The sequence below is a fragment of the Sminthopsis crassicaudata genome, chromosome 2 (genome assembly GCF_048593235.1).
Source record: "Sminthopsis crassicaudata isolate SCR6 chromosome 2, ASM4859323v1, whole genome shotgun sequence".
In the NCBI taxonomy this organism is placed as follows: Eukaryota; Metazoa; Chordata; class Mammalia; order Dasyuromorphia; family Dasyuridae; genus Sminthopsis; species Sminthopsis crassicaudata.
The window spans coordinates 369622694-369648884 of NC_133618.1; the positions used below are offsets into that span (position 1 = coordinate 369622694).

The 26191-nt window shown below is 32.2% G+C and overlaps 1 protein-coding gene across 1 annotated transcript in view; it reads right to left on the reverse strand.

Annotated features, from left to right (window-relative positions):
* The window catches only part of LOC141556655 (ATP-dependent RNA helicase TDRD9-like), a 174297-nt gene that overhangs the window by 122256 nt on the left and 25850 nt on the right, over positions 1 to 26191 (reverse strand). The window contains 1 exon segment of the mRNA XM_074291121.1: positions 17937 to 18043. Within this exon segment, the coding sequence (XP_074147222.1) occupies positions 17937 to 18043 (107 nt within the window).

Here is a 26191-nt window from a genome sequence, read left to right on the forward strand (position 1 = left end):
CAATACTTAGCAAAACATTTTTAAACTTTTGTTCTCCTTAAATGGCAAAATTAAGTGAAAATAGGGAGAAAGATTTTTATGGAGGTAATAAAAGGATCTTCTGAATTAAAAGTATTTCCATCTTGATGAAGTTTATTCCTTGTCTACTCTTAGTTCAAAATGCATGGTTTTCCTATTCCCTGATACCTATGTACAATTACAAATATTCATGTTTATCTGCCAAGATAGGACATATTTCTTAATTTTAATTTAGTTGATGAGTATTGTATTCACTCACATTATACAGACAACCATCACTTTACCTTCTCAGTGGAATTACTTCCCTTTTTACATTGAATATTTCATTTTTAAGTGTTTTTTATCCCTTTGCAACTCATTTCCCCTGTAGAATTTTATAGTCAGCGGAATCCTGCCAATCTTTTCTCTGAATCCTTTAAAATCAGTTTTTTCAAGATGTACACAAACTTAAAACCATATAGACTTCTTTATTATTGTCAAGTTAGCAAATCAATGGAGTCACAAATCACAATTCTCTGATCTGATATTACTGAATAATTGCTCACCTGATGGTTTCAATGGCGCTGCTTTACGTCTTTGGAGAAACTACTTTTTCCTCAGATCATATATATAGCTCCCTCCTGTTCAGGAAGTACTTCAAATTTATTCTTTAATGCAAAGCCTAAAATTTTATTTTTCCTTCCCACAGCTAAGATGATGCAGATGACAGAATGCTGAATCCACAGTTCAAATCCAAATTCAGCCTTAGAAACTTCCTATCTGTATAAATGTAGACAAGTCAACTAACTTCCATCTGCCTCAATTTCCTCAACTGTAAAATGGAGGAAATAATAGTACTCACCTTCAAAGGCTGTTATGAGAATCAAATAACATTTTTAGAGATTGTGGCATAATCTCTAGCACACAGTAGGCATTTAATACATACTTATTTCCCTTCTTTCCTCTCTTCATAGCATTCTTCCACTTTCCAACATTCCAACAAATAGCAAGTTTACTTTATCACTTTAAGTCCTCCCCCCTCCCCTCTTAAGTTTCCTTTCCATCACTTTCAGGGAAAAATTTATTGTCTGTTTTGATCTGGAATGTGTGTAAAGAGACTTGATAAACTTTCAAAACTCAAGTTTTCTCCATGTTTTTTTCCTACATAAACAACAGGTATATGGCTATGAGAGAAATAAAAATATCATCAAATCAACATAAGCCATTGTGAAACTTCACCTGGTAGCCATCATATTTTAGATATCTTAGTAACTTTGCCTCTTTCCAAAAAGCAGAAAGGGTTACCTTCCTTCAAAAGGATCTGAGGCAAATGAGATTATTTGTAAGTTGAAGAAGAGAAAAGAAAAAGGCCCAAATAGATAACCGAGGATATAAATGTTGAGACAGACACTAAGTAATTAAATTGTACTGAACTGATCTAAAACTGGAGGAGAGAAAACATGGCACTTGCATGACTCTTTGCAGGGGAAGAAAAGTGGTCATGGAGGAGAACCACAGGCCAGCTAGGTCAAGAAAGAAGCAAGAGACTGAAGAGCAGGCAGGCCAGTGAAGGGTACAGGGGGTAATGGTCCAGGAGTGCTCATCTAACCACAGACACTATTTTAACAGCATTACCTTGGACAAATCACTCAATCTTGCCATGCTTGCACTTCCTTCTTTCTAAAAGGGGAGTACAAACAGCACCCACATTGTAGAGTTGTTATGAGGATCAAAGAAAAGTCAAATTCTATGTAAGCCTGAAAATATTATGGAAATTATCATTCTATAAATATTATTAACAGTAATAGACATAAAATTTCAAAAGATGAGTGTTCAGAACTCAGAAATATTCTAATGATAAAGTAAACCAATGCTCAAGAGCTCCACAAAGTCAACAGAAATACTTTAATAATGAGTATAAAATATTTAAATGTAGGATTTTAGACTGATTATCATGAAAATGTAACAGAATTATATATTTAGAGATCATTTTTAGCATGTGAGGTATGGACATAGATTTTATATAATGAAAACACATTCCGTGAGGCAGAAATTTTCTGTGGGAGAATTATTTCAACAAAACACAATGTGAAGTTTCCAGGTCACTGACTGAAACTGTTCTAACACAGAGCAAATCTTGTTACCAAACATACCATTTTTTTGCCGGGGGGAAGGTGGCAGACATAACAAGCAGAAAATGTTTATATTCTATATCTCTGTCATCCTTCCATCATCTGTATACAGGGCAGGTAATCATTAATCCAGAGGAAAGCAAAAAATCCAAGACAAGCATGAATGATCAGACATATAATCCAATGTAAAATTCAAAAATAAGAATTTTTTTATTATTAAGAAATTCCCCTGTACATGAACAAAGCCGGCATCCTGAAGATTTTTATTAAATAACTTCATTCTCTATTTCCTTTAAAAATTGACAGAAACTTATTTCCTCAAAAACAGTGGAAGAAATTTAACTATAAATAAAATTACAAATCTAAGAAATATGAAACAGCCTGGTTAAAGTAATAAAGATACAATATAAGGCCTTTAGTTTCAGCCCTGAATAGTCTGCTCATATATGGTCTGAATATTCACACTGAAGCTTCATTTGAGACTGAACAGATTTCCTTGATAAGGTATAAAGAGAATTCCCATCCTCAAATGTTTTCTAATCCAAAGGATGGTTAAGTCATGGCAATAGGAGGTGATTGCTGAGCCATGTTCCTGCAGACCTGAAGCATCACTGGAGGCTCTTTAAAAAAGAAAGAGGACAGGATTCTCAAGAACTGAGCATGGACAGTGAAGAAAAGACAGCAGAGCACTCACTGACCAGATGCCTAGAGATTTCCAAGGAAATACAAAGACTTTATTTTTATTCCACTGGGCTCACTATTGAGGAGAAAGTAAAAGGAAGAGTACTGATAATGCCTCCTAATGCAAAGAGTACCAAGCCAGGCTAGAGAAAAGGCGTAAGTGGGGTGAAAGAGCAACAGCAGGGTCATCAGAACATGGTAACAGAGAGAGGCCTGGAGCTTGCTGTGGATACCATTCTGCTTGCTAGTGGATCTCAGCATTTCCAGTGACTAGATAAATGGGAGAGAGGAGCCCCAATTATCCAGAGTTCTTGTTTACATAATTAATGTCCTACAATCAATTTATCATTTGTGATCTCAGGACTATCTCTATTGGCAATAACCATCATCCTGAGGGAAGTGAAAGACAAGTACTGTTACTGATTCTATTCTCCAGGCAACATCCATAACCCTTTTCCTGATCGTGTCTTGCTTTATTAAAAATTACACTACATGCACATCCTTAAAAAGGAGGCTGGTCTTTAACTAGGGCAACTTAAAGTTTCTTCTTTTTTCTTCTTAACAAAAATAATCTGATCACAAGATGGCTAAGTCAGAAGTTAAGTGAACTTAATAAATTCACAGAAGAATCTTTCCTTCCTGTCTTCCTCTAGGCTTCTGTATGAACTCTACAATCTTGCTTTCCTTCTTGGGGTTCCTCATCCTTCTTTTGTGTCTCTGCACTGGCTATCCCCAATGCCTGCCATACTCCTCCTTTTAACCTTAGAACCAATCTTAGTTGTCTGGATTCTTTCAAGATTTAGGGTAACAGATCATAAAAACAGGAAAGGACCCATATATACAAAAATATTAATAGCAGCTCTTTTTTTGGTGGCAAAGAATTGGAAACTGAGGGGATAACCAAAAAAGTTGAAAATATCAAAAAAAAATAATAAAAATGAGCAGAGAATTCCTGCATTAGCCATGCCTCCCCCTCCAAAAAAATTTCAATTTTCTCTCCCAGTTCATCCTCTCCAGGTGAAGGAAGGGAGCATGTTTTTATCACGAGTGTTCTAAAATTGTGATTAGATTATGTAAATTATTACCTATCTCAAATACATAAAGAACTTACTCAAATCTATAAGAAAACAAGTTATTCCAATTGATAAATTGTCAAAGACTTTGAACAGGTAGTTTTTCTGATAAATCAAAACAATTTCTAATCATGTGAAAAAATGCTCTAAATCATTACTGACTATAGAAATTTAAATTAAAATAATCTCAAGATATCATTTTATACTTATCAAAATGGCTAAAGTGATAAAAGAGGAAACTGACAACAAATATTGGAGGAGATATGGAGACCAACTCCTTGTTGGTAGATCTATGAATTGATCCAATCATTTTGGAGAGTGATTTGGAATTATGCCCAGAGAATAATTTAACTGTCTCTACCCTTTGATCCAGCAAAACCCTAACTAGGAAAAAAAGGAAAAGAACTTATATACTCTAAAATATTTATAGCAGCTTTCTTTGTGATGGTAAAGAATTGGAAAATGCGGAGATGGAAAATGGCTAACAAAGCAAACTGAGGTATATGTTCATGATGGAATATTATTCTATTATAAGAAATGATCAACTTGATTTTTAGAAAAATATGAAAAGACTTGCATGAAACAATGAAGAGCAAAATGAGTAGAACCAAGAAAACATTGTATATAGTAACAATAATATTGATTTAAGAACAATTCTGAGTGACCAAGTCATTCTGACATTATAAATACCCAAATTAACTGCAAAAATCCTATGAAGATGCTTTTTGCACTCAGAAAAAAGAACTCACAAGCATACATACATACACACACATGTGTCTAATGGTGGCCATCTCAGAGGTGAGGAGTAGGGGAAGAAAGTTACCTAACTATTATATATTTAAAAGGAATAACAAGTTATATATAATCTGCAACTTCAGGCACAATCCTCTTTTTAAATTTTTTGTTATTTAAGTTCAGAATAAGAAGAAAATTGTATAGATCCAACTTCCCAAATCTTTTAAGGTTGTTTATTACTGTTGTTACTGTATAAACTGTACTACTGATTCTGCTCACTTCATTCTGTATTATTTCCTATAAGAGGTAGAAAGACTTTTTTCTTGGTCTTGAACATCCAGAATGATATATCATTTGACTCTAATTCCTAACTTAAGGTGTTACTACTACTCCAATGTTATCAACTCATCAAAGACATTTGAAAGATTAGTGGCATTTGGGGATGACTATTGGTAGATCTGAATCATAACCTTTGATATGACCTTTAAAAGAAAACAGATCTGAGTAGAGCTGAACATGGACAGGGACCAGAGGGAGAGTGTTTGGAGCTGAAAGCTGATAACTGTTGTGTCATCCTCACCAGACAACCTGTTAGACTCAAGACAGGTCAGCAATGGAACGGCAATAATTCTAAAGAAAGAAGAAGAAAGAGTTCATGAGCAGTGCTGCTGCCTTGGACTCAAATTTCTGGAAGGAAAAAGAAGAGTTCTTGGGTGGGTATATCTTCTAAACAAAGCAGTATTTCAGGATCAAATAGGAGTCAGAGCCTAGGAACAGAGATAAAGCCACCATAGGGACAAGCAAATTTGTGCCTTGCCCTCTATTAGTACTGTTAAGTCAGAAAGGGATGAACACTCTAACAACTCCAGTTCCTCTCCCTTTCAGAAAAATCCAAAAGCAGAAAAATATAGTCTCAAAAAAGCGGAACATGGCACAAGAAATCACAGGTTCCTGAAGGTAGTAGTAGAATGGCCAGATTCCCTGGATTTAGAGACGAAAGAAACCCGAGTTCCTCTAACACAAGAGCGAAATTGCAAGAAGTATTAGTTCCTTTTTACTGTTTCCCTAGCCCAACAACTTGAACACAAATAACACTTTCCCAAATAAAACATCAGAGGTTCTATGCCTTATATAGCAGTCTTAAAATTGGTGAATGTAAAATTAATCAGATTAAAGGTTAAAAAAAGGAAAAAACAATCCATTTTAAATACTCCAGAGTGACCCAAAACAAGATTTCAACTAAAAAGCATGTAGTTAATTAAATCTGTTATACAAATACAAAAGACTTACTGAATGACCAAATTTCAACAACTTAAGTTCTATTTTTATTACTATACAATATTCATTTTGGTTGACTTTTCTTAACATTCTTTCTTTTTAAGATTCTTTAGGTAATGAACAAGTTTTATTAATTTGTTTCAGTTTTCTATTTATTTATAGAGCATACTAAAGTAGTTTACTTGAGATGACTTGCTATATATAATTTTCCAGAGTTCATAGATATAATAGAATACAGGTTTATAATTAACAGTAAAACTTCAAAGTTTCAAGCTTCAAAGGCAACATGTAAAGATTACAAGGTTTTGCATTTGATTTTGTTCCACTTCAGCAATAAGTATACTTCTATGACATTAAAATCTAAGACCAATTTTGGCATATAAAATGAGTGGGGAGGTATTATCTCTATTCTCCATAAAGTCTTATCACTTTAACACTATTAAGTAAAAAAAAATAATTTGGAATAAAAAAAAAAATCCCAATGTTCCTTCTAATGATCCCTGTTATTGTTTAGTCACTTTACTCATGCCAAACTCTTTGCGATTCCCATTTGAGATTTTATTAGCAAATATACTGGACCAGTTTGCCATTTCATTTCCTTCTCCAGATCACCTTACAAATGAGGAAATTGAGATAAAAAGAGTTAAGTGACTTGCCCAGAGTCATATAGTTAGTGTTTGGGTCCAGACTCTAGGTCCAAACTTTATCTAGCTATTCATAACTATTGCTGTAGGTCTTATTTTATTGTCTACAAAATGCAATAGCATTAAATTGTGTTGGTCTCAACATTATACTCGGCCAGAGCCCTTAAAGTATACCATGTACAAATCTTCTGCACAAAGACCACTACACCAAACTGAAACACACACATAGAGGAGACAACATGACAACAAGAGGACTGGGGATCATCATACCTCCCTGAAGGAAGAGAGGATGTTTAGATTGGGGAAAAAAAAAACATAAGGAAAATGGAGCATAAAGGGCTCTCAAGAAATGTTCTGTTTGGCCCCAGAGGACAGAATCTACAGGGAGACAATTTTAGGCTTACACTAAGGAAATGATTATCTTTTAAAAAATGGCTTATGGTTAAGGAAATATTACTTAGTAGCTAAATGGACTATATAACTTCTCAGCTTCCATCTAAATAAGGTTCAAGAACTGTAAGATGGTCATAAATCATCTAATTCTAAAATACTGAAATTATTTGAAGTCATTCAGTGCATCCATGAACTACTGAAAATTAGAGGGTTTTTTTTTTTTTTTACTATATTAATGATTCAGCAGAAAATTAAGTCTTTTAAATAAATGTCTTTACTACTTATTTTAATGTGGGATGAGTATCAATAGTTTATTAAAATACAAAGACTATTATATATACTTCATTCTTATGGAAAAGGAAAATACTCTTTTCTTATTCTTATTTCTTATACAATGAGTACAAAGAGTAAAGAAATTTTTTTACCATAAAAAGAAAAAGAAAGCATTTAGTCATAAAATATGATATAAAAACATATAGCTTTCTAATCCTACAGCAAATTTTTAAATGTCTACTAAACAGCAATAACGCCACAAAATATAGTATTCTAAGAAAAGGTTCAAGTTATTAGGAAATCCTGGTTCCCAAAGTACTGTATCCTTTTAAACTGAATAAAATGATTAAAAATTAAGCTAAGTGAAATGTATTTTCATTGTTCTATTTCCATTTAGAAACTAAAACACTATTTTCAATGCAGTAGTATTTGTTCTGAGTCGTATGATAATGAAATTATGATGAAATTAAAATGTTTAAAGTTAAAAGGATTTATGTATTAAAAACACTTTTCAAATCTATTAATAACAAATGTCATTATAATATACTTCAAAGGATGTCCTCATTCCTTCTTTCTATTCTTCTCCATGAAGTCCTATCACTTTAACACTATTAAGTAAAAAAAAAAAAAAATTCAGATTTGGAATTAAAAAAAAAACAAAGAAAAAAGTTTACAGGGCCAAAAGCAATACAAGAAACATCCAGAGAAATCTCCAAGTACATGGACAGCAATTCTTACCACCACTAAGCACTTCTGAGTAGTTTTTATATACATACACACAGTCACAATTATGTGCGTATAATTTTATATTTTTACAGAGAATGACTAATAGATTCCTAAAGGCTGCAAAACAAGTTATTGTTTTGAAATATTTTAAATTGAGAATTTTGTTGGAGCCAGACACAGGCCCACCAAATATTAAAAAAAAATTTTCTTTTTCTAATTAACAAATATTTTTCTTTCCTTAGTTTCCTTACCTTTAAAAAAAGAGAAGACAAAATCCTTGCAATATGTATAGCAAAAAAAAAAAAAAAACAAATTCAAAAAGTATATATCCTATTCTCTTCCTGAGAATATCACCTGTTAAAATATAAGGAAGAATTTTCTTCATATTATTTGGACCAAGTATTATGGGAGAACAGGAATAGAGGAAAATTAAGATGGAATGGGAATACTTCTTAGATACAAGGTCAGTAAATAGTTCCAAAAAAATGATTTGGAGGAGAGAGGAGGAATGTGAGAGGGGGAGAGATGAGAATGGAAGACTCCTGAGCATATTGTCCTGGTTGGCAGGATATTACAGAATAAATGAGATACTGTTTTGTTGGGGGAAGAGTCACAGAAGATTTAGAAGATTTGGAAAGAACTAATAAAGATGAAGATAAATAGAGAAATAATCAGAAGGGAGGCATAAGGGGAGATAAACAGGAGATGAAGAGATAAGAAAGAGAGGTAAGGAATGACATAACACATACATACATAGAATAGCAAAAACACTGTTAAGACTTTTTAAAAGCAAATTATCCTCTCCTCATCAAATTCAATGAAGATAATCCACAACACAAGACTAACATGAATTATGAAGAAGGCTCTAAAGTCACTGAAGAGAGCAGATGGAATTGATCAAAGGTACATAAAGATTCTCTATGCTAGAAAAGTGACACGATTTTGAGAGCAGTAAAGGATCAAGTCTCAAGTCATCTGAAGGAAGAAGAAAATACCAAAAATATGGGGAGAAGGTAGGGATTTATCACCAAAAGAAAAAAGAAGCTATTCAAAAGAATATCCAAAACTACTTAGTCACTTTTCCCATCTTTACAGAAATGTATGAAGACAATGCACAGATGAAATCAAAAAAACAATACATAATAAGGTCATTAACAGAGAACCAAGTTTTCACAAGCAATTCTATTTCATATCATATTTGTTCCATCACACAAAAGCCTAACCAACAAGGAAATGATATCAAAACCAGGAGGCAGAGCCAAGGTGGTAGAATAAAAAGCAAGGAGTTCTAACCCAAACTGTTTTAAATAATAATTCTAACAAATTTTAGAACATTATAATGCACAAAATGACTGAAATTAGCAGCAGCAACAGCAGTGGCTTTTGGAAATCTCAGTCCAAAGAGGGTAAGGGGGTCTCTTTTCTAGCATTAAGATAGGCCCAGATTCATGACATAATCCTGGGTCACAGTCCCAGGGCAAAGGGGAGCACTACTACACTAGAACATATAGTCACAGAAGAACAGAGATGCTCCTGACAGTTTCTAGGCATAAAAGAGTGCTCATGGCTGCTCAAAGACCAGAGCATAGGCCAGGAGAGTAGTAACCACACTTCTACCTTGAAAGAATTAAAAATGTGTAGATTTCTTAGAAGGATCTCTGAAAACAGCTTCACAAAATCCCTAAAGCTTAGGACATTACACCTTCCACCACAGAAACAAAAAGTTAAAAATCAAGTAATAAGTTGAGAAAATGAATAAACAAGAGAAAAAGATTCTGACCACAGAAAGTCACTATAGTGATTCCATAAGACAATGATACAATCAGAGCTACTATATATCCAAAACCTCCAATAAAGGTTTGGAAGAATTTCAATAGGCCAGGAGAGTAGTAACCACACTTCTACCTTGAAAGAATTAAAAATGTGTAGATTTCTTAGAAGGATTTCTGAAAACAGCTTCACAAAATCCCTAAAGCTTAGGACATTACACCTTCCACCACAGAAACAAAAAGTTAAAAATCAAGTAATAGTTGAGAAAATGAATAAACAAGAGAAAAAGATTCTGACCACAGAAAGTCACTATTGTGATTCCATAAGACAATGATAAAATCAGAGCTACTATATATCCAAAACCTCCAATAAAGGTTTGGAAGAATTTCAAAAGATTTTGAAAATCAAGTAACAGAGTCTACCTCTACCAGAAAAATTGGGAAAAGAAATGAGAGTGATACAAAAGTAAGTACAAAAAGGCAATGAGGAGAATGCTATAAAAAGCAAAATTATATAAATGGAAAAGGAGATACAAAAACTCACTGAGGAAAATAATTCCCTAAAAATTAAATAAATGGAAGCTAATGACTATATAAGAAATCAAGAAACAACAAAACAAAACAAAAAGAATGAAAAAAAAATAGAAAACAATGTGAACTATATCATCGGAAAAACAACTGACCTAGAAAAAAGATCTAAGAGAGATCATTCTAAAATTACTAGACTACCTGAAAGCCATATGCAAAAAAAAAAAAAAAAAAAAAAAAAAAAAAAAAAAAAGGCCTGGGAATCATCTTTCAAGAAATTATAAGAATATCCCGTAATTCCTGATACAGAAGGTAAAATAGAAATTAAAAGAATCTACCCATCATCTCCTGAAAGAAATCCTAAGATGAAAACTCCCAATAATACCAAAGCCAATTTCCAGTACTCCCAGGGTCAAGGAAAAAATATTGCAAGCATTCAAAAAGAAAACAATTCAAGTATGGTGAAGCCACAATCAGGATAACACAAAATTTAGTAGTTTCTACATTAAAGGACCGGAAGGCTGAAATATGATATTCTGGAGGGCAAAAGAATTAGAATTACAATCAAGAATCACCTAATCAGCAGAACTGAATATAATCCTTCAGGGGGAAAAATGAGACATTTAATGAAAAACAGGATTTTCAGCATTCATGAAGAAAAGATCAGAGCTGAATCAAGACTCTAGAGAAGCATGAAAAAGTAAAGAAGAAAGAGAAATCATAAGGGATTTACTAAGGTAAAACTGTTAACATTCCTAGATAGGAGGATGATACTTGTGACTCATAAGAATTTTCTCATTATTAAAGCGGTGGATGGATCAGGTCTGAATAAAATACGAAGGTATAATTAAATTAATTTAATTAAATTAATAAATGTACTTGAAGAAAAGAAAAGAGAGATTTGGAATGGCATAAATTGTCTGCCATAAAAACAGGCAAGAAAAAAAAATGTTACAGTGGAGACGATAATGGGGATGAGAGGGGAGTGAACTTTATTCTCATCAGAATTGGCTCAAAGAAATAACATACACACTCAATTAGGTATAGAAATCTATTTTACCTTGGAGGAAAGTAGGAGGGGAAGGGGATATAATAACAAAGGTATAGGGTGATAGAAGGTAGGGGATAGAAGGGAGAGAGTAATCAGAAACAAAACAGGGATGGGGGGAAAGGGGAGAGAATAGACTAACTGAGGGGAATACAGTTAGCAAGAGTAACTGTGAAAAGAATTTCAAGGCAAGTTTCTCTGATAAAGACCTCACTTCTCAAACATAGGGAACTGCATTAAGTTGATAAAAAAAAATTAAAGCCATTTCACAATTAATAAATGACCAAAAGATATGAAGTTTTCAAATAAACTAATTAAGCTAATATAGCCATATAAAAAAAAAAATACTCTGTTGATCGGAGACTTGCAAATTAAAACACTTGAAATACCACTTCATATCTATTAAGTTAGTTAATTGGCTACAAAAGGTAAATGAAAAATGTTGGAGGGAATGGGACATTACTGTATTGTTGATGGAACTGAGAATTAATTCAACCGTTCTGTAGAGCAATTTGGAACTATGTTCAAAGGGCTATAAAATCATATATCCCAAGAGAGATTTTTTTTAAAAAGGGAAAAAAACCTTTATGTACAAAAAATATTTATAACAATTCTTTTTAAGGCAAAGAATTGGAAATGAAGGAATGCCCATTAACTAGGAAATAAATTATGGCATGTGATTATGACAGAATACTATTGTTAAAAGAAATGATGTACAGGATGCTTTCTTCATAAAGACTTCCACAAGGTCATGCAATGTGAAATGTACAACATGAAACTGACAGCAATGCTATAGGATAATCATCTGTGAATGACTTGGGTATTATTCTCAGCAATGCAATGATCCAAGACAACTATGAAGGAGATGAAAAAAGCTATCCATATCTAGAGAAAAACTGATTGAGTCTGAATATAGACTGAAGCATTAAAAAAAATATTAAAACTGCAGAAGATTTCTTGTAAAACATATAGGCATAACTTTGATCACTCACTGATAGTTACTTTCAGGAGAGGTTAACCAAAAGTGTTTTTTTTTTTACCTTAAGTCCTTCAGAGTTAGTTCATTTGATTTTGAGATTTCAACATTTCAGAAAGTTTTTCCTGACATTAAACCTAAATGTGCCTCTGAAATATTTATGAATGCTCTAAGTTCTATCCTTTGGAATTCAGTAAGTTAAGTCTCTTCGAAGATCTCTTCCACAAAGGGCCATCAAACAGTTGACACAACTTACAACTTTCTTCCAGAATAACCTACTCTATAGATGAGGATTCATTTTTTGGTGATAAGATCCTAGTTTGTTTCTGACTGTTACTTTCTAAACATCCCCTATTCCATCAAATGATTCTCACTGGTACAAATTCAGAGCACTTTACCAACTTCACGATTCTCTTCTTTATACTGTCCAAATTTGTCAATTGTCCTTGCTAAACAATGGCCCACAGAGTTGAACTAGATGTTATCTAAGAATAATTTAGAGATTATCACTTTTATTTTTGAAAGCTCTGATACTCTTAATTGTAGCTGCTTATTGGCAAGGGGGCTAATGGAAAATGCAGTTTCTCAACGAGGAGGAACTAAAGAATCACATGAGGAAGAAAAGCCACAAGATGGGACAAGTCCTGGGACCTTTTGAGCCCATCTTGGCCAATAAATTTCAAGTAAGAGGTACTAATATACCCTGAACTAAATATCATCATCATGAGCACTTAACTGATAAGTGTTTAACTGGACCACTAACTCATTTAAAGAAATAATCTGAAAAATAGTTTTGAGTTTCCCTGAAGGTAACTGTCACTGGAAAATGGCGGATTTATCCTGATCAACTAGAATAGCATAGCCTCAGTAGTTTCCTGCTTTTTTTTTTCTTTTTTTTAATGTACTTTAGAATGGATTTTATCTCCAGTTAAAACAAGCTGATTTTATTGCATTGTGAGCTAGCATATAAGGTAGTAGACAAATGGGAAACAATACAAAAGAACACAAAATTTATAGGCAAATCTTATACTGAAGCTATCTCTTACTCTAGAGATTAAAAAGGGAATATACAGGCAAGATGATATTAGTTTTGTTTTGTTTTGTTTTTTGGCTGCCATATCACACTAACTCATACTGAGCTTACTATCCATAACTTAATAGTCTTTCAAACAAACTGCTTACTAACATCAGCTCCTTTCCCCACTCCATTTTGTACTCGAGTTCAAAAAATTGATCAATAAATGAAACTTTTTATTTAAAAGCAGCTATGTGGTACAATGGATAGAGTACTAAATCTGGAGTCAGGAAGAACTGAGTTTAAATATAGCTTCAGACACAAGCTGTATAACCCTGGACAAGACACATAATCTCTATTTACCTAGTTTCCTTTTCTATAAAATGGAGATGATGATGATGATAGCACCTAACCTTCTAGGATCTGTGTAATGATCAAATGAACTAATTATCATATAGCCCAGTGTCCGGCCCATAATAGCATTAATTATTATTGTTTGTTTAACTATTGATAATAATGGTAATTCATTTTCACTACTATTATTATTTAATATACTTATTAAACACCATCTTAACTTGTCACCTGCCATCTGGGGGAGAGGGTGGAGGGAAGGAGGGGAAAAATTGGAACAAAAGATTTGCCAATTGTCAATGCTATAAAATTACCCATGCATATATCTTGTAAATAAAAAATTATAATAAAAAAAAACTTGTCAAGATTTTTTTGGAGCTTGACTTTGTCATCTAGTTGATAAATGATCCTCTTCTTTCTCTGTCATCTGCAAATCTGATGAGCATGCCATCTAGCCATTATCCAAGTCACTGATTTAAAAAGTTAAAATAATAAGACTATTGTCACATCCTTGGGACATTCCATTGCAGGTTTTCTGCCTATTAACTATCTACTCCCCTTTAAGACAATTCATTTAAGCATTTCTGTATCGATCAAACTGCATATAATCTAGTTTACTTTCTTTCATCTATGTAAACAATACCAATAACCATGTCCCTTATCTACCAATTTATTAACTGTCCAAAATTTAAATTTATATAACATGCATTTATATTCACTTCTAGTTTTGTGGTAGATACAATTTAGATCATCTTAAATATTTGGGGAGTATCCCCCTTCTCCTAAATTCCCTATTTCTAGCAAGGGAACCACACCATTCTCCCCAGTTACCCAGGCTCACTACCTTGGTGTCATCCCCAACTTTTTACTCTGATTCAAGTCAAGTCAACAAGCTTTTATTAAGCACATATTATTGTGCTCAGCATTGGAGATACAATGAAGGCAAAAAATACTGCTCTCAAGGAGCTCACAATTCTTGTCATTCTGTCTCTCCATTAGACTATGTACAGATAAAATACAGGTAAGAAATGTTGAAAATAACTCTCAAAGAGAAGGTACTAAGATTAAAGAAGGCCAGAAAAGGCTTCTTACAGAAGGTGGGACTTAAGCTGGGACTTGAAGTCAGGGAAGCCAAGAGACAGAAATGAGAGAGCAGAAAGCCAGCCAAAATACCTGGAATCAGAAGATAAAGTGTCCTAGCAGCAGCAAGGCGGCTGGTGTCACAGGATAACTGAATATGTAAAAGGAAGCAATGTTTAAGAAGGCTGTCAAGGCAGGATGAGAAAAGGTAAATGAAGGAATTTATAAGCCAAATAGAGGATTTTATATTTGATCTGGAAGTATTTTTTTTTTTACCAACTCCTGTCATTTCAACTTCATAATCTTATATGTCCCCACCTCTTAACTGTAAGAGCCAACACCTCCTCACATTTCTTGTGAAAAATATTAATAACAGCCTTGTGGTTTCTGTTCCTGCCTCAGAAATCCACTCATTCCAATCTATCTTCCACTCCTTTGCCAAAATTACAGGTCTTACTATATCAACCAACTATAATGGCTTACTGTTATCTAAAAAATAAAACAAAGTCTTCTGTTTGTCACTTAAATTCCTTTGCAATTTAGCCCCTTTCCATTTCCAGTCTTCAGCCTAATGACATTGGTTTACTTGCTGTTTCTCAAACACACTAAAATCTCTTGTTTCAGTGCCTTTACACTGGGATCTCCTGTGCCTAGAATGTTCTTCATCTTCTGTACCTCTTCATTTCCTTCAAGATTTTTAAGACATAATATTACACACTTAAACTACAGTTTAAGTAAACTACAGTTTAAATTGGGAAACCAAAAAATTTATGTGACTCATTTTATTACAATGCATCTAAGATTATTGGTATAAACTTAATTTCTGTCAAACTGCTGTTCTAGTTTTTATCAAATAGTCCTTTCCTAGTAACTGGAGTCTTTAGATTTATTGAACACTATGCTACTCTGTTTGCTTCTATATATTGTATAACCTAATCTGTTCCACTGGTCTACCTCACTTTTATCATACCATTAACAAATTATTTTAATGTTTACTGCTTTATAATAATGACTTAAGATCTGATACTGATAGATTCTCTTCCTTCCCACTTTTTTCATTATCCTTGAGATTCTCGAACTTTTGTTCCTCCCTATGAATATTTTATTATTTTTCCTAGTACTTATAAAATAAACTTTTGAGTGTCTAACTAGCACCATTAATAAATAAAGTGAAATAATATTGTCATTTTTATTATAATGGTTTATTAAGCACTTCTCCAATAATTTAGACTTGTCTTTATCTCTCTAGAGAGTATTTTATATTTAAGAGTCACCTAATTTCCTTGGTGAATCTGGGAAGATACACTTATTCTGAATTTTAATGTTATTAATTATTTCAATAATTTTTTATTTGACTATCGAGGATTCTCTATGTACAATCCTATCATCTGCAAAAGCAAAAAACTGGTTTCTATTCATTTTTGTTAATTCTCTAAATTTCTTTTTCTCATCTTATTGTTCAATTTAGCACTATATTAAATAATAGTGGTGATAACAGACATTCTTATTTTATTCCCAATCTTGGAAAGATTTCTAGATTCTTCACTACATACAATGTTTGCTCTTAGATTTCAATATACACAGATATATTAAAGAAAGGTCCATTTATTGTAGATTTCTAGAGTCTAACAGAAATGAGCATTGTATTTTGTCGATCTGTTAACATGATCACAGGAATTTAAAAATTATTTATAATAAACATGGCTTATTATATGTATAATCTTCTTTATGTTGATATAATGCTGAATTTCTAATGCTAGTCCAACCTGGACAGTATACATTCTTTCTAATGTAGTGATCACTTTTCATTAAGGATAGTGGTCTACTATAGTGCCTGGTTTAGATATCAAAATTTTATCTATCATAGAAAAGAGTATAGGAAAAAGTGCTTTTCTTAATATTTGAAACAACTTGTGTAATTTTAAAATTAATTGCTCTTTAATGTCTAGAGAAATTACTTACGAATCCATTTAGTCCCAGAGTTTACTTTTTGGAAGTTCACTTATGGTTTCTTCAATTTCTTTTTTTCTGATACTGTTATCTAAATAGTTTATTTCTTATATCTACAAGAATTGCACATACTCAACCTATTATCAGACTGCTTACCATCTTGCACAGGGGAAAGGAGAGAAGAGAAGGAGAATAATTTGTAAAACAAGGTTTTGCAAAGGTGAATGTTGAAAACTATCTTTGCATGTATTTGGAAAAAGTACTATCTTTAAAAAATCAAGTTTATTTCTTCTTTTGCTAGTACAGGTAATTTTATGTTTTTTAAGCATTCATTTATTTTTTCTACATCATGAGGTGTTAGTATATAATTGGGAGGTTTCTGATAACTCCTTTATTTTCCTTTCAAAAAATCCTATTTCATTTCTGTTATGAAAAATTTCGTTTTTCTCTTTTTGTTAAAACAGGTTACCTATTTAAAGAAAAAAATTTATTTTATTTCAATTAAATGGTCTTTTTGTTTAATTTTATTCAACACTTAAATTTCTAATATGTTGGGTTTTTTATAACTGTGGACTCAATCCCTCTCAATAGCTTTCGCTGCATCCCATAAGTTTTGGTACACTGTGTCTCATTACTATTACTTTCTTTGATGAAACTGTCTACTATAACTGTAACTTGCTTTTTAGCCCACCAGTTCATCAGAATTATGTTAGTATCCAATTATTTTTCATGTCTTTCTTTTAAAGGTCCTTTATAATAATCACTGAATTCTATCATCAATCCTAAGTATTAAAACATTTAATATTGAAATCATTTCATATTAAACTGGAAGGAATAGGAATTGTCTTCTCTGTCATTCAATTTGCTCCTTGAAGATAAGCTGACAATTAAAATTTGTAATATCTAACCTTTTAATTCATAAATGGAAAATTCAAGCTCAATAATGACAACTCACTGGTAAAATCTCATACTGTAATTTTCCAAATTATTAGCACAGTACTCAGCATATAAGTATTAACAAATTATTTTGCTTCTTGCCTTGGACCTTTCTTTCCTTCCTAAACCCCTCCCTCTCTCAGCAAGGTACTGCATTAAGCCAATGGAAACATAGATTATGTATGCCCCAAACTTCACAAATTTAGAATATTTTTAAATGATAGGAAGAATGGATAAGACACTTTGTCTAAAATATTTTTGAATGGCCCTGTTTATAAACAAATGAATTCTTCAGATGAACAAGATACATATAACATCCACTATTAACATATGACTTAGAGGTTCTTTTACCTGGTCCACTGTTTGAATGATCATTGTTGTATATATCAAATTCTTCAGCTTCTAATTGTCTGTATTTGTTTATATATTCCATTTCAGGGCTCTTTTTCTCATGCAGCCTAAAGGAGAAATTAAAAGCTAGTAAGTCAAGAAATTCCTTCTATTTGGATATATATTGTAAGAGCTATCTTTAAACTAAGGCCCATAATATTAACTCCTATCATTATTATTTAACAATGGGGATTTCCTTTTTAAAATATGGATTAGACTAGGCTATTAAAGCTCCTTCAACTCTAAAATTCTGTAATTCTATGATTCTATAAAGTAATCATAAAAGTAATGGAATACTACATACTATCCCTCCAAGGAAAAGTTTTATCTTCTACTTTAGAAATGCCACTTACCAAAGTCCCAGGTAAAGCCTGACAAAGGGGGGGGAAAAAAAAAAAAAACAAAAAAAAAAAACAGCCCAGCATTTCAAATCTCCACTGCCTCCTATTAACTGGTAATGTTCTATTTCTGTTCTTTATAATTGCTAAAATCAAATCCTCCCCTTCCCAAAATCCACAGAATACTTTTAAACATTTTAATGTTTTTTCCTTAAAATCCTTATTAAATATTCAGATGATAAAAATTAAAGCCATCTATAGTTATATGAAAAAAGTGCTCTAAATCACTGTTGTTTAGAGAAATGCAAATTAAAACAACTCTGAGGTACTACCTCAAACCTCTCAGATTGGCTAAGATGACAGGAAAAAATGATAAATGTTGGAGGAGATGTGGGAAAACTGAGACCCTAATGCATTGTTGGTGGAGTTGTGAATTGATCCAACCCTTCTGGAGAGAATTGGAACTATGCCCAAAGGACTATCTGTGATTACACTTTGACTTTACATATTCCAAGGAAATCATAAAGAAGAAGAGATAACCCAGATATGTAAAAATGTTTGTAGCAGCTCTTTTTGTGGCAGGGAAGAATTAGAAAATCAGAAGATGTTATCAATCGGGGAATGGCCGAACAAGTTGTGGCATATGAAAGTAATGGAATATTCTTGTTATATAAAAATGATGAACACACTGATTTTAGAAAGTCTTGGAAAGATTGACAAGCTGATACTGAGTGACACAAGCAGAACCAGGAATCCATTCTAACAATAACAGCAAGAATGTTTGATGATTAGCTAACTATGAAAGACTTGGTTCTTCTCAGTGGTTCAGTTTTCCAAAGCAATCTTAATAAACTTTGGACAGACAGGAATTATATGAGAAAAATTACAAAACACTTGCCACAAAAATAAAATCAGATTTAAATAATTGGAAAGACATTCAGTGCTCTTGGATAGGCCGAGGGAATATAATCAAGATGACAATACTCCCTAAACTAATCTATTTATTTAGTGCTATACCAATCAGACTCCCAAGAAACTATTTTAATGACCTAGAAAAAATAACAACAGAATTCATATGGAACAACAAAAGGTCGAGAATTGCAAGGGAACTAATGAAAAAAAACTCAGAGGAAGGTGGTCTAAGTGTACCTGATCTAAAGCTATATTATATAGCAGCAGTCACCAAAACCATTTGGTATTGGCTAAGAAATAGACCGGTAGATCAGTGGAACAGATTAGATACAAAGGACAAAAAAGGGTACATATATAGCAACCTAATCTTTGACAAACCCAAAGATACCAACATTAGGGAAAAAAATTCATTATTCGGAAAAAAACTGTTGGGAAAACTGGAAATTAGTATGGCAGAAATTAGATATGGATCCACACTTAACACCATATACCAAGATAAGATCAAAATGGGTCCATGATTTAGGCATAAAGAGGGAGATAATAAATAGATTAGAGGAACAGAGGATAATCTACCTCTCAGATTTGTGGAGGAGGAAGGAATTTATGACCAGAGGAGAACTAGAGATCATTATTGATCACAAAATAGAAGATTTTGATTACATCAAACTAAAAAGTTTCTGTACAAATAATACTAATGCAAACAAGATTAGAAGGGAAGTAACAAATTGGGAAAATATTTTTAAAAACAAAGGTTCTGACAAAGGTCTCATTTCCAAAATATATAGAGAACTGACCATAATTTATAAGAAACCGAACCATTCTCCAATTGATAAATGGTCAAAGGATATGAACAGACAATTCTCAGAGGAAGAAATTGAAACTATATCCACTCACATGAAAGAGTGTTCCAAATCACATCAGAGAAATGCAAATTAAGACCACTCTGAGATACCACTACACACCTGTCAGATTGGCTAAGATGACAGGAACAAATAACGATGAATGTTGGAGGGGCTGTGGGAAAACAGGGACACTGATACATTGCTGGTGGAGTTGCGAAAGAATCCAGCCATTCTGGAGAGCAATCTGGAATTATGCCCAAAAAGTTATCAAACTGTGCATACCCTTTGACCCAGCAGCGCTACTACTGGGATTATATCCCAAAGAAATACTAAAGAGCGGAAAGAGACATATATGTGCCAAAATGTTTGTGGCAGCTCTTTTTGTTGTAGCTAGAAACTGGAAGATGAATGGATGTCCATCAGTTGGAGAATGGTTGGGTAAATTGTGGTATAAGAAGGTTATGGAATATTATTGCTCTGTAAGAAATGACCAGCAGGAGGAATACAGAGAGGCCTGGAGAGACTTAAATCAACTGATGCTGAGTGAAATGAGCAGAACCAGAAGATCACTGTACACTTCAACAACAATACTGTATGAGGATGTATTCTGATGGAAGTGGAAATCTTCAACATAAAGAAGAGCCAACTCACTTCCAGTTGATCAATGATGGACAGAGGTAGCTACACCCAGAGAAGAAACACTGGGAAGTGAATGTAAATTGTTAGCACTAATATCTGTCTGCCCAGGTTACATGTACCTTCGGAATCTAAAGTTTATTGTGCAACAAGAAAATGGTATTTACACACATGTATTGTACCTAGACTATATTGTAACACATGTAAAATGTATGGGATTGCCTGTCATCGGGGGGAGGGAATAGAGGGAGGGGGGGATAATTTGGAAAAATGAATACAAGGGATAATATTATAAAATATATATATATAATAAAAAATTTAAAAAAATAAAATAAAATAAAATAAAATAAACTTTGGACAGAAAATGTCATCTGCATTCAGAAAAAGAACTGAGATGGAACGTAAATCAACACATGCTATATTCACTTCTTTTTTTTTTTTTTTTTTTTTTAATCTCTCCCATGGTTTTTCCCTTTTGCTCTTATTTTTCTCTCCCACCATGATTTATAAAGCAATATGCATTAAAAATAAGTTGACTGGGAACAGAAAAAATAAAATATAATCCTTATTAAATTATAATTAATTAAAAAGATTGTTACCGAATTTTTCTAGACTTTTTATTTGGTTCATAGTTATTTGGACATTTCTTCCTCCCTCCTTTGCCATAAACTATCAGCCACTTAAGCACAGGATTTGTGTCATACCTATCTTTTTATTCCCCTATGTATACTTATGTATACTAAACTCTCAGGTAAAATATTTCATAGCATCATACATTTAGAACTGGAAGTGACCTTAGAAGGCCATCAACTCTGGTTCCTTCTTCCCTCTTTACATGATAAAAATTAGGAAAATGAGATGCAAAAAAAAAAAAAAAAAAAAAAAAACTATTTGAGGCCTCTCAGGGAATAAACTACATAAGGAGAAATTATATCAAAGTCCTAAAATTCCCACTCTGATGAACTCAATCTACTACTAATCCTAATAGGCCTCTAGGATAAGGTAAACAGTCCCAAACTCTCCAACTTTGAATAGCAACTTTATCTTCCCATGAAGCGATTTAATGACCATAAGTAATATGACCAACTATGTAACATGTTTATCAACAGGAAAAAATAAGTCATCAAGCAAAAAGAATTTTAAGATTATTTGATGTGAAATAAAACTCTACAAAATGCTGATGCATCTAGATGTGAATGACAATATGGAATATACAAAAGGCATGTAAGTACTTACAAAGTAAGTAATAAGTTACCTAACTTGACTTGTGTTTTCAACTGATTGAAAAGTCTAGGGGCAAATAGACTATTGGGACTGGGATTAGGAAGACATCTTCTCAGTCACTTGTTAACTGTGTGAACCTGAGCAAGTCATTTAACCCTATCTGCCTCAGTTTCTTCATCTATAAAAAATGACCTAGAGAAGAAATGGCAAATTATTCTAGTATCCTTGCCAAGAAAACCCCAAAAAGGATCTTGAAGTCGGACTTGACTTGAAAGAATTAACATCAAAAAATCTTTATGTCCATGAAAGTCTATACTTTCATTCATATTTCCCATATTTAATCTATGTGAATGAGAAAAGAACTCTATGAAAGCAAAAAACTACTCTGCAATTTACCAGCTAATGGAGTTGTCCCAAATATTGAAATGTTGAGGATCACAGAGCTAATCTATATCAGAGACAGAATGTGAAACTAGTTATCCCTGAATACAAAGTTAGTTGCTTTTCCCCCCCCATATATTATATCCTATGGCCTCTTTTTTTTTTTAATCATAAAAAATATGTAAAGCTTCATAAATTAAAATTGGATACAAAATTTTGCAAGGGCTAATGTTGAATAATTATCCATGCATATGTTTTGAAAAATAAAAAGCTTTAATAAAGGAAAAAGTTTCATAAATTTCAGAAAATTTATGATTGTGTAATGTATTATGAAAATTTTTATTAATGATATTCTGTTAATTTTACTTACAAATCAATTATTTCTAGATTTTTGAGGAGCTACAACAAAAAGATATCTTCAAGGAACACAGAGGCTAGTGAAGAAAGGTAAAAATGCATTATGCCACAATTGAGCAACATAAATAATATTAAATGCATTCTATACACAAAATAGTTATCTCCATTAAGAGAAAAAAATTATGTAGATAATTAAACCCAAGTCATTCAATTAATTTAAGGTTATTATCTTAATCTTAAGGAGAGAGGGAGGCAAGCTTACCATGAAGAAAAATAGGATTATGGTCCCAAACCTGGGAAATGGTATGACATTTAAGGGATGAAAGACTGCACAAATATCATTCCTTTCAGGTCATCTCATTAAGAGCTACTTTCCATAATCAAAGTCCTTACTCTTAGTCAGCTATATATATATGACTTTTCTTTTTTCTTTCTTTTTTTTTTTTTTTTGGGGGGGGGGAGAAGGGACGCAGCACAATTGGAGTTAAGTGACTTGTTCAGGGTCACACAACTAGTAGTGTCTGAGGCTGGATTTGAACTCAGGTGCTCCTCACTCCAGGGCCAGGGCCCTTTCCACTGCATTATCTATGTGACTCTTAAAATGGATGCTTATGAAGGACAGGAATATGGTCTCATGTGGGATTTAAATAAAGTGCCTATAGAGAGTTGGATAGTATCCAGAAAAGCAAGGGCCTCATTATCAAAGAATATGAAGATGCAAGAAGTGAGGATATTCAAATCTAAAGAAGAGAATAGAGAGAGGTACCACAACAGAGCTTGTTCTAGTTGGTCAAAATAAACAAATAGAAGCAACTGTAGTTTTTAGTTAAAAAAAAAAAAAAAAAAAAGACAGTTTGAAATGTTGAAAAAGAAAACTTTCCTAATCATTTAAGTAATTCAAAAGCAAAATCAGTTGAGATTTTTGATATCTCCAAAGATATATTTGGGAAGAATATGTTCTGCTATAAGAAATTTTCAAAGAATGGAGAAATACTTATCAAGGAGAAAATAGATTGTATTCAGGTAGATTAGACTAGATAACCTCACAAGCTCTTTCCAACTGTAAAATTCAATGAAATGTTGATAATACTGCTTCAGGTCTCTCTTAAAATGTCATTTTAAGTTAAAATCAGACACATAAAATCACTGTCCTGTGCGCACTTTTACCATACTATAATAACCTAAAATAAACTACTTATTTTAAAAGAATACAGATTTTTTAAAACTACACACATTTAGGGAAGGTATTTTAAAGTAATATTAAATAAAATTAATATAAACAACATGAAGCTAAAGTGGAAAAGAGCTATAAACATTCTTATCACAAAAATATTTTTAGCTACAGCTTACATGTTAATCAGCTTTATAAAGTCTTAAAAGATTAACATGTTCTTTCTTTTAGGATAAAATTTTAAAAGCAGATATTTTCAACAAAAAAGAAGAAAAAATACATCACTGCATTGAAATTCAATGAATAAAATTTTCAGCTAATTTTTAAAAAATATTCAAAAGTTTAAACATAGGGGTTGAACATTCAGTTTTATTTATATTGAACATTCAGTTTTATTTATACATCATATCTATTATTGCTATAGAACCTTTCCAAAAAGAATAATATACTTTTTTTTTAAAAAGCAAAAGAGTAACATATACCAAAGTTAATCATATATCCAAGAAATTAATAACATAGAGCAATAAATAAAAGACTTTTACTGAGCCAAGTTAAAAATAAAGATGTTCTCTGATAAATATAGTTTTTCTATACTAAGCTTTTCCAAAATCTATTCTTTTATATTGGCCATTTGGAACAAACAACTTATAACAATTTCACCAAATTACCTTAAAGGAATATTTTATCAAACTTGATAAAATTGTAACAAAATTCATTTGATGACACATAAAAATCCAAACTATCAAAAGAAAATAATGAAAAGAGCAAACAGCACTTCCTAACTTCAAAGTGTATTATAAAATATCAGTCTTCAAAAACATCTTCAAAAAATGAGATAAATCAATGGAACAGACGAGAGAAACAGAAATAATACAACTCAATAAATCAGAGTTTATTAGACAAATCAGAAAATATTCATTACTTACAAAAGAACTACCTCTGAAAAATTATGAGAGAATTAAAGAGCAGATTGTTTAAAAAGCAGGCTTAGACTAACATAGTATACCATATTCCACCACACAAACTAAATGTATAAATAACATTAAAAATCATACTATTAAAAAATTGAAGAAAATCATATACTACTTACAACTATAGGGTAGTAACCTTGGGGTAGGATAAATAGGCTTAACCAAAAAAGGGATGCAGGCAATTAAATTAAAGTGACTAATTAGAATGATATGAAACTGAAAAGCTTCTGCACAAAGAAGGAAATGGTCAATTAAGGAAAAATATTTGTAACAAATGTCTTTGATAACTTTAGTATCTAAGACATATAAATAACAGGTAGAGAGGATATGCATTTTATATATAAATATTATTTATTATATATAGTTTACATATGGTATATATATTTATATAGTTTATATGTAGCATATATATTAATACATTTCTGTATTTATTATGATTTTATATTATTATCTGTGTGTGTGTATATTTATAAGACCAAAAGCCATTTCCTAATAAATGATCAAATGACAGGAATAGTTTTTGAAAGAATAGCAAACTACTGATAATCACCCTAGAACATTCATTCATCTGAAAAAAAAAAAAAAAACAAAAAAAAAGTCCAAAACACAAATAAGATGAAACTGGAAAAAACTGAAAACAACCCTAAAGCTTAATTGGAAATAGTCAATGTTGTTGCCCACTATCACCATTACTATTTAACATAATACTAGAAACACTAGCCTCGGCAATAAGAGCCGAGAAAGAGATTCAAGGAATTAAGAGTAGGAAATGAGGAAATCAAACTATCACTTTTTGCAGATAACATGATGGTATACTTACATAACACCAAAGACTCTGCTAAAAAGCTATTAGAAATAATTCAGAATTTTAGCAAAGTTGCAGGATACAAAATAAATCCACATAAATCCTCAGTATTTTTATACATTACCAACACAATCCAACAGCAAGAGATACAAAGAGAAATTCCATTCAAAATAACGGTCGATAGGATAAAATATTTGGGAATATATCTACTAAAGGAAAGTCAGGAATTATATGAGCAAAACTACAAAAACACTTGTCACAAAAATAAAGTCAGATTTAAATAATTGGAAAGTCAGATTTAAATAACTGGAAAGACATTAAGTGCTCTTGGATAGGCCGAGGGAATATAATCAAGATGACAATACTCCCTAAACTAATCTATTTATTTAGTGCTATACCAATCAGACTCCCAAGAAACTATTTTAATGACCTAGAAAAAATAACAACAGAATTCATATGGAACAACAAAAGGTCGAGAATTTCAAGGGAAGTAATGAAAAAAAAATTAAATGAAGGTGGTCTAGCTGTACCTGATCTAGAACTGTGTTATAAAGCAACAGTCACCAAAACCATTTGGTA